The sequence below is a fragment of the Micropterus dolomieu genome, linkage group LG05, assembly GCF_021292245.1.
Source record: "Micropterus dolomieu isolate WLL.071019.BEF.003 ecotype Adirondacks linkage group LG05, ASM2129224v1, whole genome shotgun sequence".
NCBI lineage: Eukaryota > Metazoa > Chordata > Actinopteri > Centrarchiformes > Centrarchidae > Micropterus > Micropterus dolomieu.
Window position 1 is genome coordinate 8,644,034 of NC_060154.1, and position 18,125 is coordinate 8,662,158.

Genomic DNA, 18,125 nt, shown 5'->3' on the forward strand with positions numbered 1-18,125 from the left:
GACAGTTTTTCCACTCAGCTTATACATGCCTCTAATTCATGCAATGGATGACTTTTTTTAACAATAGAAACAAAGAACAACATCAATAGCAAAGGACTCGTGCTGAAGTGATCAGCTGATTAATTAGTCAGTCAACAAGTCAGTCACAGTGGGGCACAGCTGTTCTTCAGTGCCCACAGTGCAAATTAACATCCCTTTAGGAAAATAAGCATTGATTTATTATTGATTTAGTTAATCAAGTCAAGTTTATCAATAATACTCAATTATTCATTCATCCACATAAGATCATTAAGATTCACATTCACAACATTAAGATCACAGAAAATGTATTTGTCACACTCATTGCTATTGATTGATTTAGTGAATCAAGACTTAGCTAAAAGCGGTAACTATAAAATAATAATCAGTAGGTGGACAATGCTTTAATCAGATAACAAATAAATGTATTCCATGGTTGTGTATCAGCATGGTGTTTCTATGTGATTAAAGCAACAGTGATGTAATTCTACAAGCAGCTTCTGTCCTGCCTGAGTTGCTCAAAGAGTTTTTATCCCTTTGATTATTACTGCCTTTAAATATTATTTTACTAACACTCTGACGCTTACCCTGTCTTTCAACACTACAACAATGTTGTCTGGTTAACACAGGCACCAACAGCACTGGAATGTGGAAATACAGGATATTCACATGCCCAATTCCTTTCACCAGCTGCCGATGGGTGTGAAACAGTGTGCACTCACTCAAGGAAATATATGCATTTTTGAAGATTGATACCACTTTCATATCTCTATGGTAGTCCCTAAGAGGGCTTTCACACCTGAAAGTCCGCACCAAGACCCGAACCAAAGTTCATACTGCTATTCTGCACCGCAGTAAAGGACTTTACATGACACCCTTACGCCCTGTAGTCATCATATGATATGTGGGCTGCGTCTCCCTATACGTGACAATGATTGGTTTATTAAACAGTTCAGCTGGTATCTTTGACAAGAATGAATGAATAAAAATTAACATATGCATATTTGCCACAATATTATTATTATGGCATTACTACCTGCAGCACCAACTATACTGAAGGATCGTTCAAATTTGCAATTAAACGTCCTCGTTGTGCGAACACTAACATCGCCAACAGGAAAGGAGAAGACAGCAATCAATCCTTCTGCACCTCCGTTTCAGGAGAAACCAAAGATGTATGTGGCAGTGTGCTTCTATAGCGGCCGTCTGTTAGAAAAGATGATCTGTCACGGGAGATTCATAATTGTGTCCTTATGTCAATGCATTTCTCCGTGCATTTGTTTGTTTCCGGTTTACACGTCAACCGCCAAACTTCCTGTAAACGGTCTGAAAGTCTGAACCATCCAAAAAATGCTTTCACACCATAAACGAACCGAACCATGGTTCAGTTTGACTACCTCTTTTTGTCGGACCAAATTTTGTCTGTTCGGTCCGGACCGTGGTCCGTGTGAGGTTTCACACCTGCAATTTTGGCTCCGACCAAACTGTAAAGGCCGGATGTCCGGACCAAACGAGGTAGGTGTGAAAGCCATGTAAAGCTAACAAATCAGGATCAAAACAATCAGAAGGAGCTTTACTGCCAAGTAGTGTTTTACACAAAGGAGGAATTTGCTTTGGTGATAAGGTGCTACACATAGACAAACATACAGTTGACATAAATAAATGTAGAAATATATAAATATGGAATAGACAATAAAATTTATATTAGAATAATAAAAAGAATAGAGAAAAATAATACAACTATTTGAGTGCTGACTGATCCTGATCCAACCAATCACTGCTCTTACTCTTTTATACCAGGCTACAATACGACAACAGCAGACTAACAATCAACTCTGAACACAGCTCTTATGCCCTGTAACTGTACACTGCACACACACAAAGGCACATACACACATGACAAATGTTGAACTAATGGGTGGAGATGAATGGAGCAGCTCAGTGACCCGTCAGATGACGGGTTAGAAAAAAGGCTCTAACAAATCCACAACTATTTTCATAGAATGTTTATTAAAATATATAACAGAATTTGTCAATAAACAGCAGTATCAAAACATTTTAATAATGTCACTATTGGTTCTATTAAAGACATATGTGTTGGTCTCAGAACAAAGTGTTCCTTCATCATTACTGTAACCTGTTTTAGTGTTTACTGTACTTTTAAGAGTGAGCGGCTTTATTCGATTAAAGAGAGATCTTTGATAAGATGATAATGTTAGCACTTCCACATTTGCGTAACCTTTTATTTCAAACCTTTCAGGCAATGAACAGGCTCATTAATCATAATTTGTTTCTCATGTAATCACAAGGCACACAAAGATGTAGTTGTGCTATATGTTATGCATGTGTTAGAATTGTCAGAATCATTTCTCAAAACCGAGACCACTTAATTTCCTGTCACAATGCCAAGTAGAGGCAAGGAGTCTGCTGGCGGTTATGGTCTCCCAGGTTTACTTTTTTTTATTGTTAACAAATCATAAAAAAAGATCAAAACCAAATATTCATCCAGTACTGTATTCATCTGATATAATTCATTCCTCTGTGCCACAGATGTCCATTGTTGTTCTAAAACTGTTGCACTTCATGAAATGTTCCTTCAATACAATGTACATGGGTACTGTAGTCTATTTTGAGTCAATCCCACATATATGGTCCAGCTGCTATAAACTAGAGCACCAAAAGTGTATTAATCCACGGGTGAAACAATCCCCAACAAATGCACTATTTACTCCTGTTTGAGTAACATTTATTAACCAGTGCCAGGTATTTAAGAAAATGATTTGGCCTGTTCAAATTCATATTTATTATGCAACAATGGGCTAGGGACTGAGAGCCACAGACAGAAGTCTGAAAGTATTGAAAAATGGACTAAGGATTTTTTTTTTTGTCTTTCCATAGGATTTATTGACAGCAACAATGAAATATCCTTTAAGTTAACAAATTTAAAAAAAAATGTTCCAAAATGTATTTATGGCACATTGAAGGGTTTTACTTTTTCACTTCATGTAATTATTTTACATTAAAAAAAGATAATCAGCTTCAAAGTGTACCTTCCCTTTGAGCTATTTAGTTACCGCACAACACGGAGGAGGTCAAAAGTCAATTCTGTAACATCAAAGGCAAGATGCTGATGCATGGGGTCAACAAAGACCTCTGGGCCTCCAGATTGGCCGGTGGTGTGGTGGGTGTGCTTGAGAGCGTCCAGGGTGGCGTAGATGACTCTGGCCCGCTGCTCCTCTGAGGGCGGGTCAGCCCAGCGATGACAGGGCATCGAGGGCGAGTGGAGGAGGAAATAGACAGACGACATGTAGACTTTAACAAACTCCTGTTTTACATAGGACAAGTCTCTCTGCAAACACACAGACAGGAAGGAACAGCTTATAAACACAAACAACTTGTCAGCAGTCCATCAAGACAATATTCACTGAATACACATTCTAACTTCCTCGGAGACAGAAAAGCCACCAGGTTACACATACTGTCAGCACACTCTACAGGTCTATATTGGTATTTCACAAATACACACACACTGACCTTCTGTGCTCTGCTCATGTTGGTCTCAGCATCCAGCCAGGCACTCTTAAAGAAAACATCAGTAGCACATATTTAAAAATGTGCATAATTATCACCTGTTTTTTAAATCAAATCATGTAAAAGCTGTGATGTATTCAGGATGTTCTTGCTATTAAACAGATGAGCTACGTCACACTGCTTAATTTTAAAGTCTATGCGCTGTTTGAAAAGCTTCTTAGTTTTGTGACGGATGAGTTTCTGGAGGAAATGCAGAATGCTTTTTGGTATCAGTTATGGTGAATACATTTTCGGTATGAAAATGTTCAGTTTAAAACAGTAAAACACACCAGTTAGTATGAGTTGAAACAGCAATAAAGAAGAATTAACAGTTTCTGTGATCTTGAAATTACTCCAACTGGTACGTTTGACCATGATGCACTCCCTACTGACCCGGAGAGCATCCAGCACATCTGGTTCGTCCAACAACACAGGGAAGGTAGAAAGTATAGGACTGCCTATCAGATCTAAAACAGAAAGATTTTTTTAAAAAGACTTCGTTCTAAGAAGCATGAATATCTTCAATTTGGATGAGACAGTATGGGTTTTTACCTGCGTTCTGCATGGTAGGCCTGTCCATCAGTAGTGTGTCAGCTAGCAACTGCCTGTGTAAAGCCAGCAGGTGGACGCAGCTCAGACAGTGCAGCAGTGTCTCTGGAAGGAGACTGAAGAGGAAAACGATACTTGTCACTAACATATACAATATATTGAACGCATATGCACACAGACGCATATGGCTGAGGTGAGTCATGAATGTCTCCAAATTAATCTAGTGATGATTTATTGTTACTGAATTAGATCACATAATCTGCTGCATGTGTGCAAGCTCTGTGGTAGTTTTTTCTTGCTTATCCGCCCACCTGAGTTGCGTTCTGGTCCGGCTGTTGGCTGATTTCAACTTTATGATCAGTTTGGGCTCCCGTCTGGCCTGAAGCATCTGCTGGAAAACACCAGCTGGAGCTGACAGGGCAGGACAGGAGAGATTTTTTAGACCCCATTTTAAAATAAAATTTTACAAAACATTTTTATGTGCTAAGCAAGTTTCAGATCTGCAGAATATCTCATTCCAACAAAAACTAAAAATGCCTTTATCAGACTGTTAAGTTCTGGTGTGTCCACTTACATCCTCTAGTGGCTGAAGCCTCCACTGCGACATCCTTCTCATAGGGAGTGCCACCATTGACTGGCAGCTCATAGGTCCTACACACAAGGTGGATTAGATTAAATTATATATATATATATATATATATATATATATATATATATATATATATATATATTATTTAAAGTAGTAAATGCTACATTTTTTTCAACATCCCTACTTAATACAAATCACTCCTACAGCAGGTAGGTTTCATTTCCACAGTTATCCATTAATTCTTTCAAAAAATGGATAACTGAAAATAAAAATGTATGTGATTTCATATTTATGTATTGATCTAACTATGTTTCTGTTCAATTACAGTATTACAATAAGATTGTGAGTATGAATATATATAAAACGTAGGCATTTTTGTATATATACTGTATGCACCTGTATGTTTGTGTGTGTTTGTGTGTGTGTTTGTGTGTACCTGTTGGGGAGGGGATTTCCAGTGTCATCTGTCAGCTTGAGAAAAGCCCAGCCACAGCTCAGGTCTCCTCTCTCCCCTGTGGACTAAAACACACAGAAAAGATCAGACACAGCTGCTTCCCAAACACTGCTTTATTAGTAATTGTCCACTTATAGATCCATGACAACAAAAATTCCCCATTCCCCGTGTGATGTGTTTTATCTGCACTGACCTAATCATATCACTGTCACATGTTTGTCTGTATGTGTGTGTTTGTCCTTACGTTCCGCAAAAAGGTGACTCCTAGTTCAAAAAGGATGCCGAGGTCCGGAGATGCAGAGTTGCAGCGTAGAAAACAGTCTCCATCTAGGAGGGTGGGTAAGATACCTGTCATCTGGAGCAAACAGATTAACGTTCAGCCTTAAGCACAAGATTAAGTTCAATGCTACGGTGTTGTTTTGAGCTTTTTTGATGCCAATTCTGGCGAATTGTAGCATTGCATCTCAGTAACAACCATCAGAGTTTGATGGAAAGAAGTAGTTCATGTCACTTGACCAGACAGATATACTAATGACAACAGATATAATCTGATAAACATACCCTTGGAGAGAAGCTCCACATCTTGGGGCTCTTAGGGTTGTAGTTCGCCCTCACTGTGTGGATGTTACTCAACACCTGAAACACAAGTACAGCTCATTAAAAAACTAAAGTCTGGGATAGAACAAGTAAGTAAAAAGTCTAGTCCAAATAAAAAGACGTTGTTTGAGATATGGCATGAGCTAACAAACCAAAAGGGACTCATATATGATACTTCAGATAAAAGAGATGAGAGAAATTTGAATACAACTATACACCTAGTGCAGGTGATTTGTGGGCAAATTGTAGCTTATAATGAATACCTCAACAGTTTATATGGAATAGTTTTCATACTGCAGAGACGTATAGTATAAGAATAGTATAAGGAAGTACAGCATGGTAAACAGCTCTTTATACAACAAAAAAACCCACCTGAGTTCCATCAAAGGCACAGAGGCGGATGTGTCTGCTGAGGACCTGAACTCCAATCCCAGGAGTAGGAATCATCCTGCAGCTCCACAAAGTGAAACAAACACACGACCTCACCTGCCGAGCACGAACCTACAAAGACAGAATGGGCGACTCACAGACTATATGATATATAGTATAAATAATATGAGCTGTTTTAAATCGAGAAAGTATGTTCATGACTGGATGCTGAGAAATCTGAAAATATCATGTTTATTCATCATAGATACATTGAATAACACCCAGAGGGACTGTCTCACCCTGCCAGTGTCTGGGTCCAGAAAGAGGTCACTAAAGGAGAGCTGTGATTGGCTGAGCTCAGGCTGAATATAGTGACTTCCTTTGTAAGTTACACCTAGAAAAAAAAACAACAGTTACACATGTATGATTTTTACTAATTGACTGCTGGGGAATTGTGATCGGCATTTTTACAATTGTATTGACAAACTGACTCATTGATTACTGAGAAAATAATAGGCAGATTAATTTATTACAAAAATAACCATTCATCGCAGCCCCAAAATAGATGATTTATCTGTAGTGTTCTTGGACAAGTGTGATGGAAGTTAGCTACAAGCCTGTCAATTTAAATTAACCAAACCTTTGACTCAGTGGCATACCTTATTAAGTGTATATGTGTGTGTGCTTGTTAGTGAGTGTATAATGACCTTCCTCCACCAGCAGTTTATTGAGAGTTGATGGTCTGAATCCTGAAGGTATAGCCCCCATGGCAGAGAGCACATCTGTTGCATCAATCTGTAACACACACACGCAAATTTGTTGATCGTAAAAATAGTTCTGTAGCAGTAGTTGTAGAGTTTGTAGATATTTACCTCAGTCAAAGCCTTTCTGACTGTACACCAGTTGGAATGTGAGGTATGGCTGTTGAAGAGCAGAGGAACTTGAATTGAATCCTTTTGACCACAACACTCAATCTACAAAATCTTCAAGAAGTATGTTAAAATGGAGGACCTGTTTTTCTCTCTGTCATCAGTTAAATCTTCACTATCTTGCTCTTCCTTCTCCACCTCTTCACTTTCGTCATCATCGTCGTCATTTTCATTATCGCTGTCATCTTCATCCTCATCCTCATCATCATCAACACCAGAGCCAATCTGAAAAGTGGAGAGTTGTCGAGGAGACAAGAAATACCACAGGAATTACAATAGCAGACTTGTTACTAAAAAGTTCATCTTCATCAATCTTCAGTGTACACCCTAGTATTTTGTATTTTTATGGCCACAATCACATTTTAGAATAACTTGTATTAAAGCTCTTTTGCTGAATGCTTGTTAAATTGTTGGACACTCGACTTGTGATGCAGATGTTCAGCAGCTTGTATACCTTCAGGTAGGTTTTTGGAACCACTCCTCTGTTGCCTTTAGTGTCTTGAGCCAGCCACCATCCATCTGCCGTCATCCTGATTATCCTCAATATCTCCCCCCTCTGAAAACAGCAGGGAAACGAACAAGTCATGTAACGTCCCATTACTCATGCATTACTAAAAAAAACAGACTTTCTTTGTTTAAAATTAAAGCATGTAGTTAACAAGCTGGTTGGGAATACTTGATTTCATCATGTTTTTTTCTTGCATGTAATAAAATGCAATTTTTCACGTGCAAGAAAAAAAAAAAACTTTTTATTCCACCACATTTATGTGATAATTTTAGTTACTAGTTCTGTTGCAATTTCTGATTGATAATACAAAACATAATCAACAATATGATGTAGGTTGAAAGGAAGGTTTTTAACTATATACAGTAATTATAATTAGCTGCAACACATTAATCAATTACTAATTATAATACACATGAAATGGCCCATTCTACTTAAGTACACTGAAGAAAATTATAAATGCAACAATTTTGTTTTTGCCCCCATTCATTATGAGCTGAACTCAAAGATCTAAGACCTATGTACACGAAAGGCCTATTTCTCTCAAATATTGTTCATAAAAAAAAAAATGTTGCGTTTATAATTTTGTTCAGTGTATGTTTTGATGCCAATACTTCTGTACTCTAATTTAAGTAAAATGAATACAGTGGTACTGCTTCTTTTACTAAAGTAAATTCAGTTTTTTCCTGATTATCTTCCTTGGTTTTTAGTAGAGAAGCTTTGAAAAGGTTTATAGAAATCTTTATAAGAACACATTTTGGTCTATCCACACATCTTCCTCACCTGCAATGTTCAGGTATAGCAAGCATTTAAAAAAAGAGGTCACACAGCATGGTACTGGGTTCGAGCGGAGAGACTAAAACTCAAAATACTTGACTTTAATTTGTCACACATGTACATTTCACTCTACCTACTGTGCAATTGTGCAACATGCAAGACCGCTACATGTAGAGGAGCTGGTTGGAGGTAAATTTCTAACCACTTCTATAGTGCTTTATCTCTTTTATGAATCAGGAAGTACTTCACCTGAACAGACAGATCTCCCTCCTGCTCTCCTTTGAAATCACTGAGGACTGTGTAGATGCGAGGGTCTGACTGAGAAGGCAGTTTTGCAGCTCGCTTCTTATTTTCATCATCATCAACATCGTCATCGTTACTGTCTTCGTCATCGTCTTCATCATCCTCACTCTCTTCCTTTGAAACGTCGCTGTGGATCAAAACACAGTAAAAGATATTTTAGATGTCAAACTATATCTTCTAGAACCTAAAAGAAACTTGAGCTTCAACATTAAAATGTTCTGGATGTGACACATTTAAATTGATGCTTTGAAACTGATATTTCTGTGCAACTCCTTTACAAAGAATACATGTGAATTTAACTGTTGTGAAGAAATTGAGCCACTGCTGCAATAAATACGATTTTTCCTTGCAGTGAACACACAAGTCACTGACCGTGCAGCAGTACTGGGTCCTGGTGGTGAAAGCTCCAAAGAGAGGTTGTTTATACGCTCCAGGATGTTCTGCAGTCGCCTCTCCTCTTCCTGCTTCCTTTGATCATAGTTTCCCACTGGAGCCAACTCATCAGCCTTGAAAATCAAATTATGATGTCAATTTAGCTAGTTTAAGATTCTACTTTAAAAGAACAGAACTATACACAATACAGTGTGGTTAGACTGACATACTGGGATATAACTGAGCAATTGCAAACTGGCCTGTCAGTGATATTAATATTCAATAATGTACAGTCTGTATTCATTTTGTTATATTCCAAGTGTTAGCTGTCAACAGATCACTTATCCTAACCCTAAAACACAATCGTCAGTGCTGCCTTAAAGATTAATTAAAGAGTATATTATTTGGGACTGTAAATAATACTTTTTCAGGATCCAAACAACTAATATGGGTCAAATAACAGCCTTGGTTGCTTGGAATTTTGGTAATCTAGGAGTTGAACTGAATTATTGTACGACTCTTACAAGGAAGATATTTAATAATCAAATAATCATTAACAAGTTAACAAACAGGACAGCACTAACTTTGGTCAGTTTCTGCAGCGTCCTTAGTGTCTTCTCTGCTGACATCTGCAATTCTTGACATCTGTTTGGAAAAAAAAACGATTTAAACAAAATAAATAATGTATCAAAGCAGAATAAAAGCCACGTCCCTTCAATAGTTTCAGTGCTAGTCTGGATGAGGTTCTACAGTGAGTTATTCTAGTTTAGGAAGCACTGCTGTGGTTCTGTCAGAGGCAAAGCTGTTTACCTCCGAAATGCCTCTTCAGTGGATCCATCCTGATGCTGCACGTCTTTCATCAGACGGTCAACCTGGATTAGAACAACAATGAGATTAATGGACAGTGTGATTACAGGGATGCTGACACCAACGTGACCCATTTACATTCTGGACATTGTCCTTATGTTCCTTAATGTGCACTTTCCCTTTTAGATAAATAAACAAATAAACTTGCAGTTGAGGTTTAATTGCACATATACAGTGTGTAACGTTATAACTGGTGTTTAACAATACACTTCTGTTAAACATGTAGCTCAGATCTCTTCTATTTTCTGGATGTTTTCACTGGCAACAAAACTACAGGCCAGTCTAGGATCCTGTCCTTTGAATGTGTTGTTTTAAAAAAAAAAAGCTGGCCTAAGATCCTATGCTGCTGGCCACCCTTCATTTAAAATCTGGGCTTTTAATGTGTCCCTACTTCTTGACTGAGCACTTCATTAAATAAGTCTTTAAGCCCTACTCTTAGAGTATTCTAGAAAATTCGTCATTCCCTTCATTAACCAAAAAACACTTTTAAGAAGTTTTGCCTTTGTTTAAGTTACACTGCTTACTGAAATAAGAATAACAGGCGCTAACCAAATGGAAAACCATAGTCTTTGTTGTAGAAAATGCTTTACTGACCGATGTTTTTTGCTGAAAAGTGAAACGTGATTCACCCGCAGCTTCACGTTATTTATGAACACTTGTGCACAAGGCACATCTGTTTTTATAGTAAAAATTGGGCAAGACGTAAGTTAACTTTTGTCATCCTTCATACGGAGCTGATATAGACCAAGCCTTAGGATCCCTTTAGTTGGAAAGTGGTCGGTTAGAGGTACCGCTGCAAAACTCTGTCCATCACGTTATGTCTGACACTCCAAACTGTTTGCTCAGCCATGGTCGAGTTTAAGGTTTAAATATCACCGAGACAACCACAAACACAAATGCATTCTTTAACACACCTGTTTTTTTATTTCGTCCACATCTCTCTGGACAAGCTGCAATGGTCCTTTTCTTTTTGGTGGCATTTAAACGCTGTTTTTATTATTTTAATGGGACATAACCCATGTGTTAGCATGTCGCCTAGCTAGCTAGCTAGCTAAAGGTACACTGTCGCTAAGCAACTGGGCTCTTCTTCTTCTTCTTCTTCTTTTTGTTTTTTTTTTTTGTTTTGTTTTGTTTTTTTTCCTTCTTCTTCTTCTATGGAATTTTATGGCGGTTGGCATCCTTAAATGTTGCATTACCGCCACCCAGAGCCCTTTAAAGAGAGAGAGCTCTTTAAAGGGCTCTGCCGCCACCTACTGTTTTAATCAGTTTCCCAGTGCGAAAAATATACAGTGTCCACACAAAGTACTCCTCATTCACACCATTGTCTATTCTACCCGCATTCCATTGTCTGAGTAGTTGCAAATCCTTCCCTCAGTATATTGTCTCTTCTCCCAATATGTCCACAATGTCCAAGTATCTGCTTGCGGCATCCAACACCATCTTAATCCTCTCTGATTGACTCTTTATTTTGACGGCACAATTTACAAACGTCCCTATAGTAAAAAAAATAAAGAGTGTCTTCCTGCTGACTCTTAAACCCTCTCCCTGACCGTCTGTTCCCAGTAGGATATTCCCATCAGATTCCACTCCGGTCCACCTCACAGAGTTAATCATGCAGGCCTAACTTTTCTTTTTCAGCTTCATATAGTGCCATTTTTCTTCACCAAAATCAGAAAGAGCTTTATGGCCAAGTAGAATGTTACATGTACGAGGAATTTGCTATGGTGATTAGGTGCTAGACATAGACAAACATACAGTTGACATAAATAAATGTAATATATAAATATTAAATAAACAGATGCAAGATATATAAGAATAGTAGAACAATATCGCCGTTATTTACGTGTGCATTACTTGTCCATTGTCAGGTGGAACTGGTTGTGTTATTTCCGTTTGCAATGTCCTTTTTGCTAGTTTATCGGCACACACATCTTCTCTCACAGTTGTTGCTGACTGTGTGCATCCCACACCCTATCAGGTCTGACCTCTTCAACTCTCTGTAACCCAACAGTGGTTGCCACTATTTCTGCTGTATATACACAGAAAACTGGTCGGACAGCCTTTTGGAGATAGCGATTTTAAACTAAGGACATCCACACCGATTACCACATATTCTATGTATTTATTTATTTAAAATGGACAGTGCATATTATTGAACATATTTGCTTTTCAGCAATGTAAATATGCCAGAATTAGCCCAAAGGCTATTTTCCTTCTGTTGTCCCCGGCAGGTCACAAAGTCATAAGGTGAATAAAAACAACACAATAAAACAATTTGTTAAATATACAATACGACACAATATAAATAAAATGGAAATAAAAGACACTACAATGTTCTATCACGGTTATACAGATTAAAGTGCTGATTATGCAGTAAGGTGCTGTACTGTATATGCAGTAAAGTGCAAATTAATGTACTAAAGTGCAGTGAAGTGCTGCTTGGGGGCCGGACAATTTGTTAGTTTTAACTATAGCCTACATACACACACACACACACACACACACCAACATGTATGAGTGCATACATACATACTCGCACTCACACACAAAGTGCAACAGAGTCGCAAACTTGATTTGTCTTGGGCCATCGTTTGAGATGAGTCTTTAATGTGGGGTAAGTGGGGCATTCCCTTACTGCAGCTGGTAAGTTATTCCAGATCTCAGTACCCTTAACTGACAATGCATTTTGTCGGAATATTGTGCGTCTGTAAGGCACCACACAGTCTCCTCTGGTGAAGGCCCTAGTTGCAGTTCTTCCGCCACCATTTGATTTCAGTTTAATGTATTCATTTAGTGGGGGTGGAGCAAGTCCATGTAGCATTTTATATAGAGCAGGCAAATTTTAACTTTGTAATAGGAGGTTATATTTCTGAAGGATGAAAAGGAAATGTTTGTTTGTCAAGATTTTTAAGGCTCTTTTAAAAAGTGACTCTATTGGTTTGAGTATTGTTGCATTTATAAGTGACCAGTTTGTAAAACAGTATTCAATATGAGAAAAGATCACTGAATGAAGAAACATTCTGACAGTAGAAGGTTTGTTCTTAAAACCATCTGTGTAGATTTTTAGATAATTGTGATAACTTTTCCTCAGGCACAGACTTGTTTTAACATTGATTGGCTATTATTGTTTCTTTTCCAGAATACACATGTCTATCTTTAATTCTAGGAAAAGCCCAAAGGGTTTGCTATTAACTGGTGTGGACTTGGTGAAGGCGTCCATTCCATATGCCCTCGCTTTTTCTTCCCTTGTCCACCCAAACCACCCGTTTGCTGCTGCTTCACATACTGTATAACCATAATCTATTGTTGACCTCATATTCACCCTATAAATGTCAATTATTGCCTGTTTATCTGCCCCCCAGCTGCATCAGGCCATGGCTCATAAAAGATTTATGACTTTTTTTTGCATTTTGCAGTGTTTCGTTTACATACTCCATGTTTATTTGCTTTCTAGCCATAGACCCTGGAAATTAAATTCAGACAGCCTCTCCGAGGGCTGACTATATAGTGTTAGCTTCTTGTGCTTATTTATAAACATCATGTAACAAGACTTGCTTGTTGAGAACTTAAACCCCCACTCATGTGACCAATTCTCAACTACCTGTATTGCTTTTCCTATATTCTCTAACACATATGGCACATATCTTCCCCTCATCCATATGGCTCCATCGTCTGCATATAGCGCTGGTTTGATACATACATCTAAATTTGTAAAGATGTAATGTACTGTGTACCATTTTCTTCTTCAAAATCCTTATATACATCTGCTCCAACCTTGACACTTCATTTCCTACCTGTAAAAATCCAATGATACATTCTACATGTAACACCCCTTGTGCCTATTTTGAGAACCAACCCTTCCCTCCACATGCCTTTTTGATGTCAAATATACTGTTGCAATCAACTCGTTCATTTTTAGTGTCTTTTCCACTTCATTACTCTAACTAGAGCATCTTTTATCTAAAACTGGTCGGACAGCCTTTTGGAAATAGCTATTTAACACTCAGGGACATACACATCAATTACCACCCACTCTATTTATTTATTTAAAATGGACAGTGCATATTATTGAATATATTTGCTTTTCAGCAATGTAAATATGCCAGAATTAGCCCAAAGGCTATTTTCCTTCTGTTGTCCCCGGCAGGTCACAAAGTCACAAGGTGAAAAACAACAACACAATAAAACTATTTATTAAATATACAATACGACGAATATAATAGACACTACAATCTTCTCTACAGGGTTATGAAGATTAAGGTGCTGATTAATTTCGCAACCCTCACCACCAGATGCCACTAAAACTTAAACACTGAACCTTTAAGTGGTTTACTAGAATCAGACTCTACAGGGGAAAAGGCTGATTGGTGGTCTAAAAACGTGAAGTGAAAGTTTGGAAAAATCAAGTTAAGTATATGAATCACACTCTATGTTTTCACCTAAAGTTTATGTATATTATTTATTGATATAATGTTTATTCTGCTAGCTGATTATTGTAGCTCTACAGCGCCACATCTGGCCAGTACACAGTATTGTGCAATATTATGCAAACTCAAAGCAGACACGTGTTCCTTACTGTGCTTGTTGTGAAACATGTTGCCTTCAGGTTCTCCTTGTTAGCTTCTTGATTTAAAATGTCTTTCATGTTCACATTATTATGATGAACAAATTTTCAGCGAAGCTATAGACAACATTGGGGAAAGTCTATAAAATTCCTTGTAAAAGTCACTTGTTAGCATATTCCCTTGCTATCCTGCCCCGAGAAGATTAAGATTTCAAGATTAGTCTTGAAAATTACGACGTTTCTTGTGGACCTGAAGGCAGCAAAACGCCTTCTCTCCGTCCGCAGTGACTTCATTTAACTGTCATGGCCGCTCCCATCGCGCTCATTCAAGGGGCCAGCAGAGGACTGGGGCTTCAATTCTGCAAACATATCTTGAAACAAAAAACTCCCGCTGTCGTTGTAGCGACATGTCGAAACCCTGATGGCGCGGCCGAGCTGCGGGGCCTGGCCGGCCACCACCCGGGCAGACTGACGGTCCTCAGGCTTGACGTGAACCGGGAGGAGGACATCCGCGGAGCTGCGGAGCGGGTGAAGGAGAGCTTCGGTCGGCTGGATCTGATGGTTAACTCTTCAGCGATGCTTCACCCCTCCGGAAAAGGAGAGACCAGCCTGAGGGATGTTTCTGCACAGGTAAAGCATTAAGACTGTCTGAGCTGCTGTCAGCATGAAAAGTACAATAAAAGTGAGTATGATTCTGTCTGCTGGGGTGTAGCCTACTAAATGTGCTTTAAATTACGGGTAGTTTAGATTAGTTTACTCTGTCAAATTAGTCATCTGAAACTGTCAGGTTTTGTAACGGCTCACAACAGTGATTCCCAAAGGGGTCCTTGGTCATTGTAGTGTCAGGGGGACTCCAAGGAATTCTGATCCCCTGTTACGAATCTGCTTTTAAAGTCGGCATAAAAACAATGTCCACACCCTAATTAATTCCACGGTCAATTAAACTTGTCTTTGTTATTTGCCTGCTATAGTTGCTCAGCCTTCTGTATTCGACTTTTAAAGTTGTGTTCCAATAGGTGTGTAAGTTTTTTTTATTTTTTATTAATGGATGTCTACATTAAATGGAAAGCTTTTTGTGCAGAGTTTGGGGTCATTTTTCTGCATTGAAGTAGGAAGGAGATAACTTCTTATACTGTCCATACAACATGATCATTCCTCCAGCTACACAAGGGATTTATGATGTCCATCCAGAGGTCGAGGGAACCATCTAGTGATCTTTATTGATGGCATCTGTAGTCTACAACAAAATGAGCACATCATTCACTAAACATTATCAGTGGAATAAACGGCTGTCATCTGAAACGTATTGCTTTTATACATTTATAAATTACATGTCTTGTTGAGTAATTCATTTAGTTTTCGCCATTATTTCATCTTCACTCATTCATCCTTTTCCTGTGGCTTCTTGGAAACAATCAGAGGAGAACATGAGGAGAAACATTTGATTACTTATCACACCCATTCATTCATTTGTCTTGTGGAGACAGACCAAGTACCCTCCACATATGTTAACTGATTAAACCTCTGCTCAGTTTTGACTGACTTGTTTCCCCTTTCAGGGCATCATTTCCACCTTGACGACCAACACAGTGGGTCCCCTTGTCATGGCCAAGTATTTTGCCCCCCTCCTTCAGAAAGGTGGAGGTGGTTTTGGTCAACAGCCCGCAGAGAAAGCAAAGCAGCACAGCGGCATCATCGTCAACATCACGGCCAAGGTGGGATCCATTGGCGACAACAGTAGGTATTGTGTTGCAGGTGGTTCAGAAACCCAATTTTGTTTTGTTAAATATCTGTACACATCATGTAGACTATGCGTGGAGAGGGCATGTTGAAGGGAAAACAATCATTCTAACCCCTAATTACAAAATAAGTATTTCTCTTCTAACACCTGTAGTCATGTGTTCAGGCTAATCTAGGAAGGTATGATTCATTTGTGTTCCTCTATATTTCCCTCTCTCGACCACTGCCCCCCTGCTTGCAGGTCTTGGTGGTTGGTACAGCTACAGAATGTCTAAAGCAGCTCTCAACATGGCTACCAGGAATCTGTCTATAGAGCTGGGTCGCAGTCGACCCAAGGTAGGTTTAAGTTGTTGCCATAAAATACCGTACGCAAATGAGACAATAGTGGAGACAGTTGGTCAGCAGAGAAAGCGTGTTGGGAAATGGATGGATGATGCCTTTGCACGTGCATATAAACCAATGGCCATTGTGTTATAGAGAGTTGATGAATTTGTTTCTGATTTTTCCAGGTGGTTTGTGTGTCCTTACATCCAGGAACAGTCAACACAGACCTCTCCCGGCCATATCACAGGAATGTGCCAAATGACAAGTTGTTCGGTCCCGATCACTCTGTGAACTGTCTGATGAGCATCATCGACACACTGAATATCGAAAAGACTGGCAAGGCGTACAGCTGGGACGGGACTGAACTTCCGTGGTAGAATAAATAAATGGACAAAGAGAGAAATTAATTTACTCACCTCTATTCTTGATGCTAAATCTCTCAGCACTGTCTAGATTGTGAAATAAGCATTTTACACTGTAAAGTGGAAGCCGGTGCTATACAGGAGGTTCCTGGTCTTAAACTACCAAAGACAAAGACTTTCCACTACCTGACAACCAGCCAAGTGTTTAAATAATTTCTAACGCTTATATAAATAATGCCATCACATAAAGGCCTTATTTGGCCTTAAGGTTTGATGCAATTGTAATACTAATGATTTCATGTAACACACAGAGAGTAGATTTTGGTGGTGGAAATAAAATAATATCATATTAATCTTGAGGTTTTCTTGCAGTATCAATATCACCAAATGGTTCATGTTAAAAGCGTAGTTTGACATTTTGGGAGATAACGCTTACTCACTTTCTCACCAAGAGTGAGATGAGAAGATTGATAACCACTCTCACATTTAGCCATTTAGTTTCGCTTCAGTTATTTTTATAGAGCCCCAAATCATTACAGAAGTTATTTCATTGCACCTTTCAAACAGAGTAGAGTCTAGACCGTACGTTTATAATTCCCACCAATAATCCCAACAATTGCCACCATGAGCATGCACTTGGCAGCAAAAACAGTGGGAAGGGAAAAACTCCCTTTAACAGGCGGAAACCTCAAGCAGAACCTAGACTCAAGGTGGGCGGCCAACTGCCTCGACCGGTTTGGTTGAGAGATAAAGAGAGAAGGAGGAAAGAGAACACACAATGCAAGTTCCACAGAGAGATGTAAAGTAATGATAATAAAAAAAATAAGACTAAATATAGCCGCATATGTCAATGATTGAGGTCCAAACAGATTGCAAAAAAATGCTAAATTAATTTTTTTAGAGCAGAAGACAAGATGCAGATGGCTTGAGAAATTAAAATGTTGAATTTTGAATCTAGGCTGAGCCATTTGCAAGATAATTGCCAAAATGTAAACATGGTTGTTACATCACCACCTTTAGGTCAATGAGTGTCATTTCATGTTCCGGAGTAGTGGATGGAATTTGCAACCCATCTGCCAATTTTGGTGACTTTTGGTGTAATGGTTTTGGGGAAGGAGAAGTCCAATGGGCAACACTGGCATGTGCCAGCCTCCACCTGTCAGTGGATCACAGACTTCCTGACTGACAGGAGTCAGCAGGTGAGGCTGGGTAACATCACATCCAGCACCTGAGCTG

The 18,125-nt window shown here is 38.8% G+C and overlaps 2 protein-coding genes across 3 annotated transcripts; one reads left to right on the top strand and one right to left on the bottom strand.

Annotated features, from left to right (window-relative positions):
* Window positions 1-2,011: 2,011 nt before the first annotated feature.
* nphp1 (nephronophthisis 1) lies at window positions 2,012-10,970 on the bottom strand. 2 transcript variants are annotated; one of them, XM_046050731.1, is made up of 20 exons: window positions 10,814-10,970; window positions 9,843-9,904; window positions 9,617-9,677; window positions 9,033-9,166; window positions 8,607-8,787; window positions 7,530-7,631; window positions 7,158-7,300; window positions 7,019-7,067; window positions 6,854-6,941; window positions 6,446-6,540; window positions 6,150-6,278; window positions 5,742-5,816; window positions 5,425-5,535; window positions 5,163-5,245; window positions 4,712-4,788; window positions 4,449-4,548; window positions 4,141-4,253; window positions 3,982-4,055; window positions 3,553-3,597; window positions 2,012-3,367 (listed from the first exon to the last, which is right to left on the bottom strand). In XM_046050731.1, exons 1-20 carry the CDS (start codon window positions 10,877-10,879, stop codon window positions 3,089-3,091), a joined length of 2,067 nt encoding a protein of 688 aa, XP_045906687.1. In that variant the 5' UTR covers window positions 10,880-10,970; the 3' UTR covers window positions 2,012-3,088. The 2 variants fall into 2 exon arrangements, with proteins under 2 accessions (XP_045906687.1, XP_045906688.1); XM_046050732.1 differs by lacking the exon at window positions 10,814-10,970 and adding an exon at window positions 10,494-10,706.
* A 3,745-nt stretch (window positions 10,971-14,715) lies between these two features.
* On the top strand, window positions 14,716-17,242 carry zgc:65997 (uncharacterized protein LOC794398 homolog). The gene is made up of 4 exons (XM_046049919.1): window positions 14,716-15,093; window positions 16,023-16,200; window positions 16,445-16,539; window positions 16,713-17,242. The coding sequence occupies exons 1-4, from the start codon at window positions 14,767-14,769 to the stop codon at window positions 16,902-16,904; spliced, it is 792 nt and encodes a 263-aa protein (XP_045905875.1). The 5' UTR covers window positions 14,716-14,766; the 3' UTR covers window positions 16,905-17,242.
* Window positions 17,243-18,125: the final 883 nt, after the last annotated feature.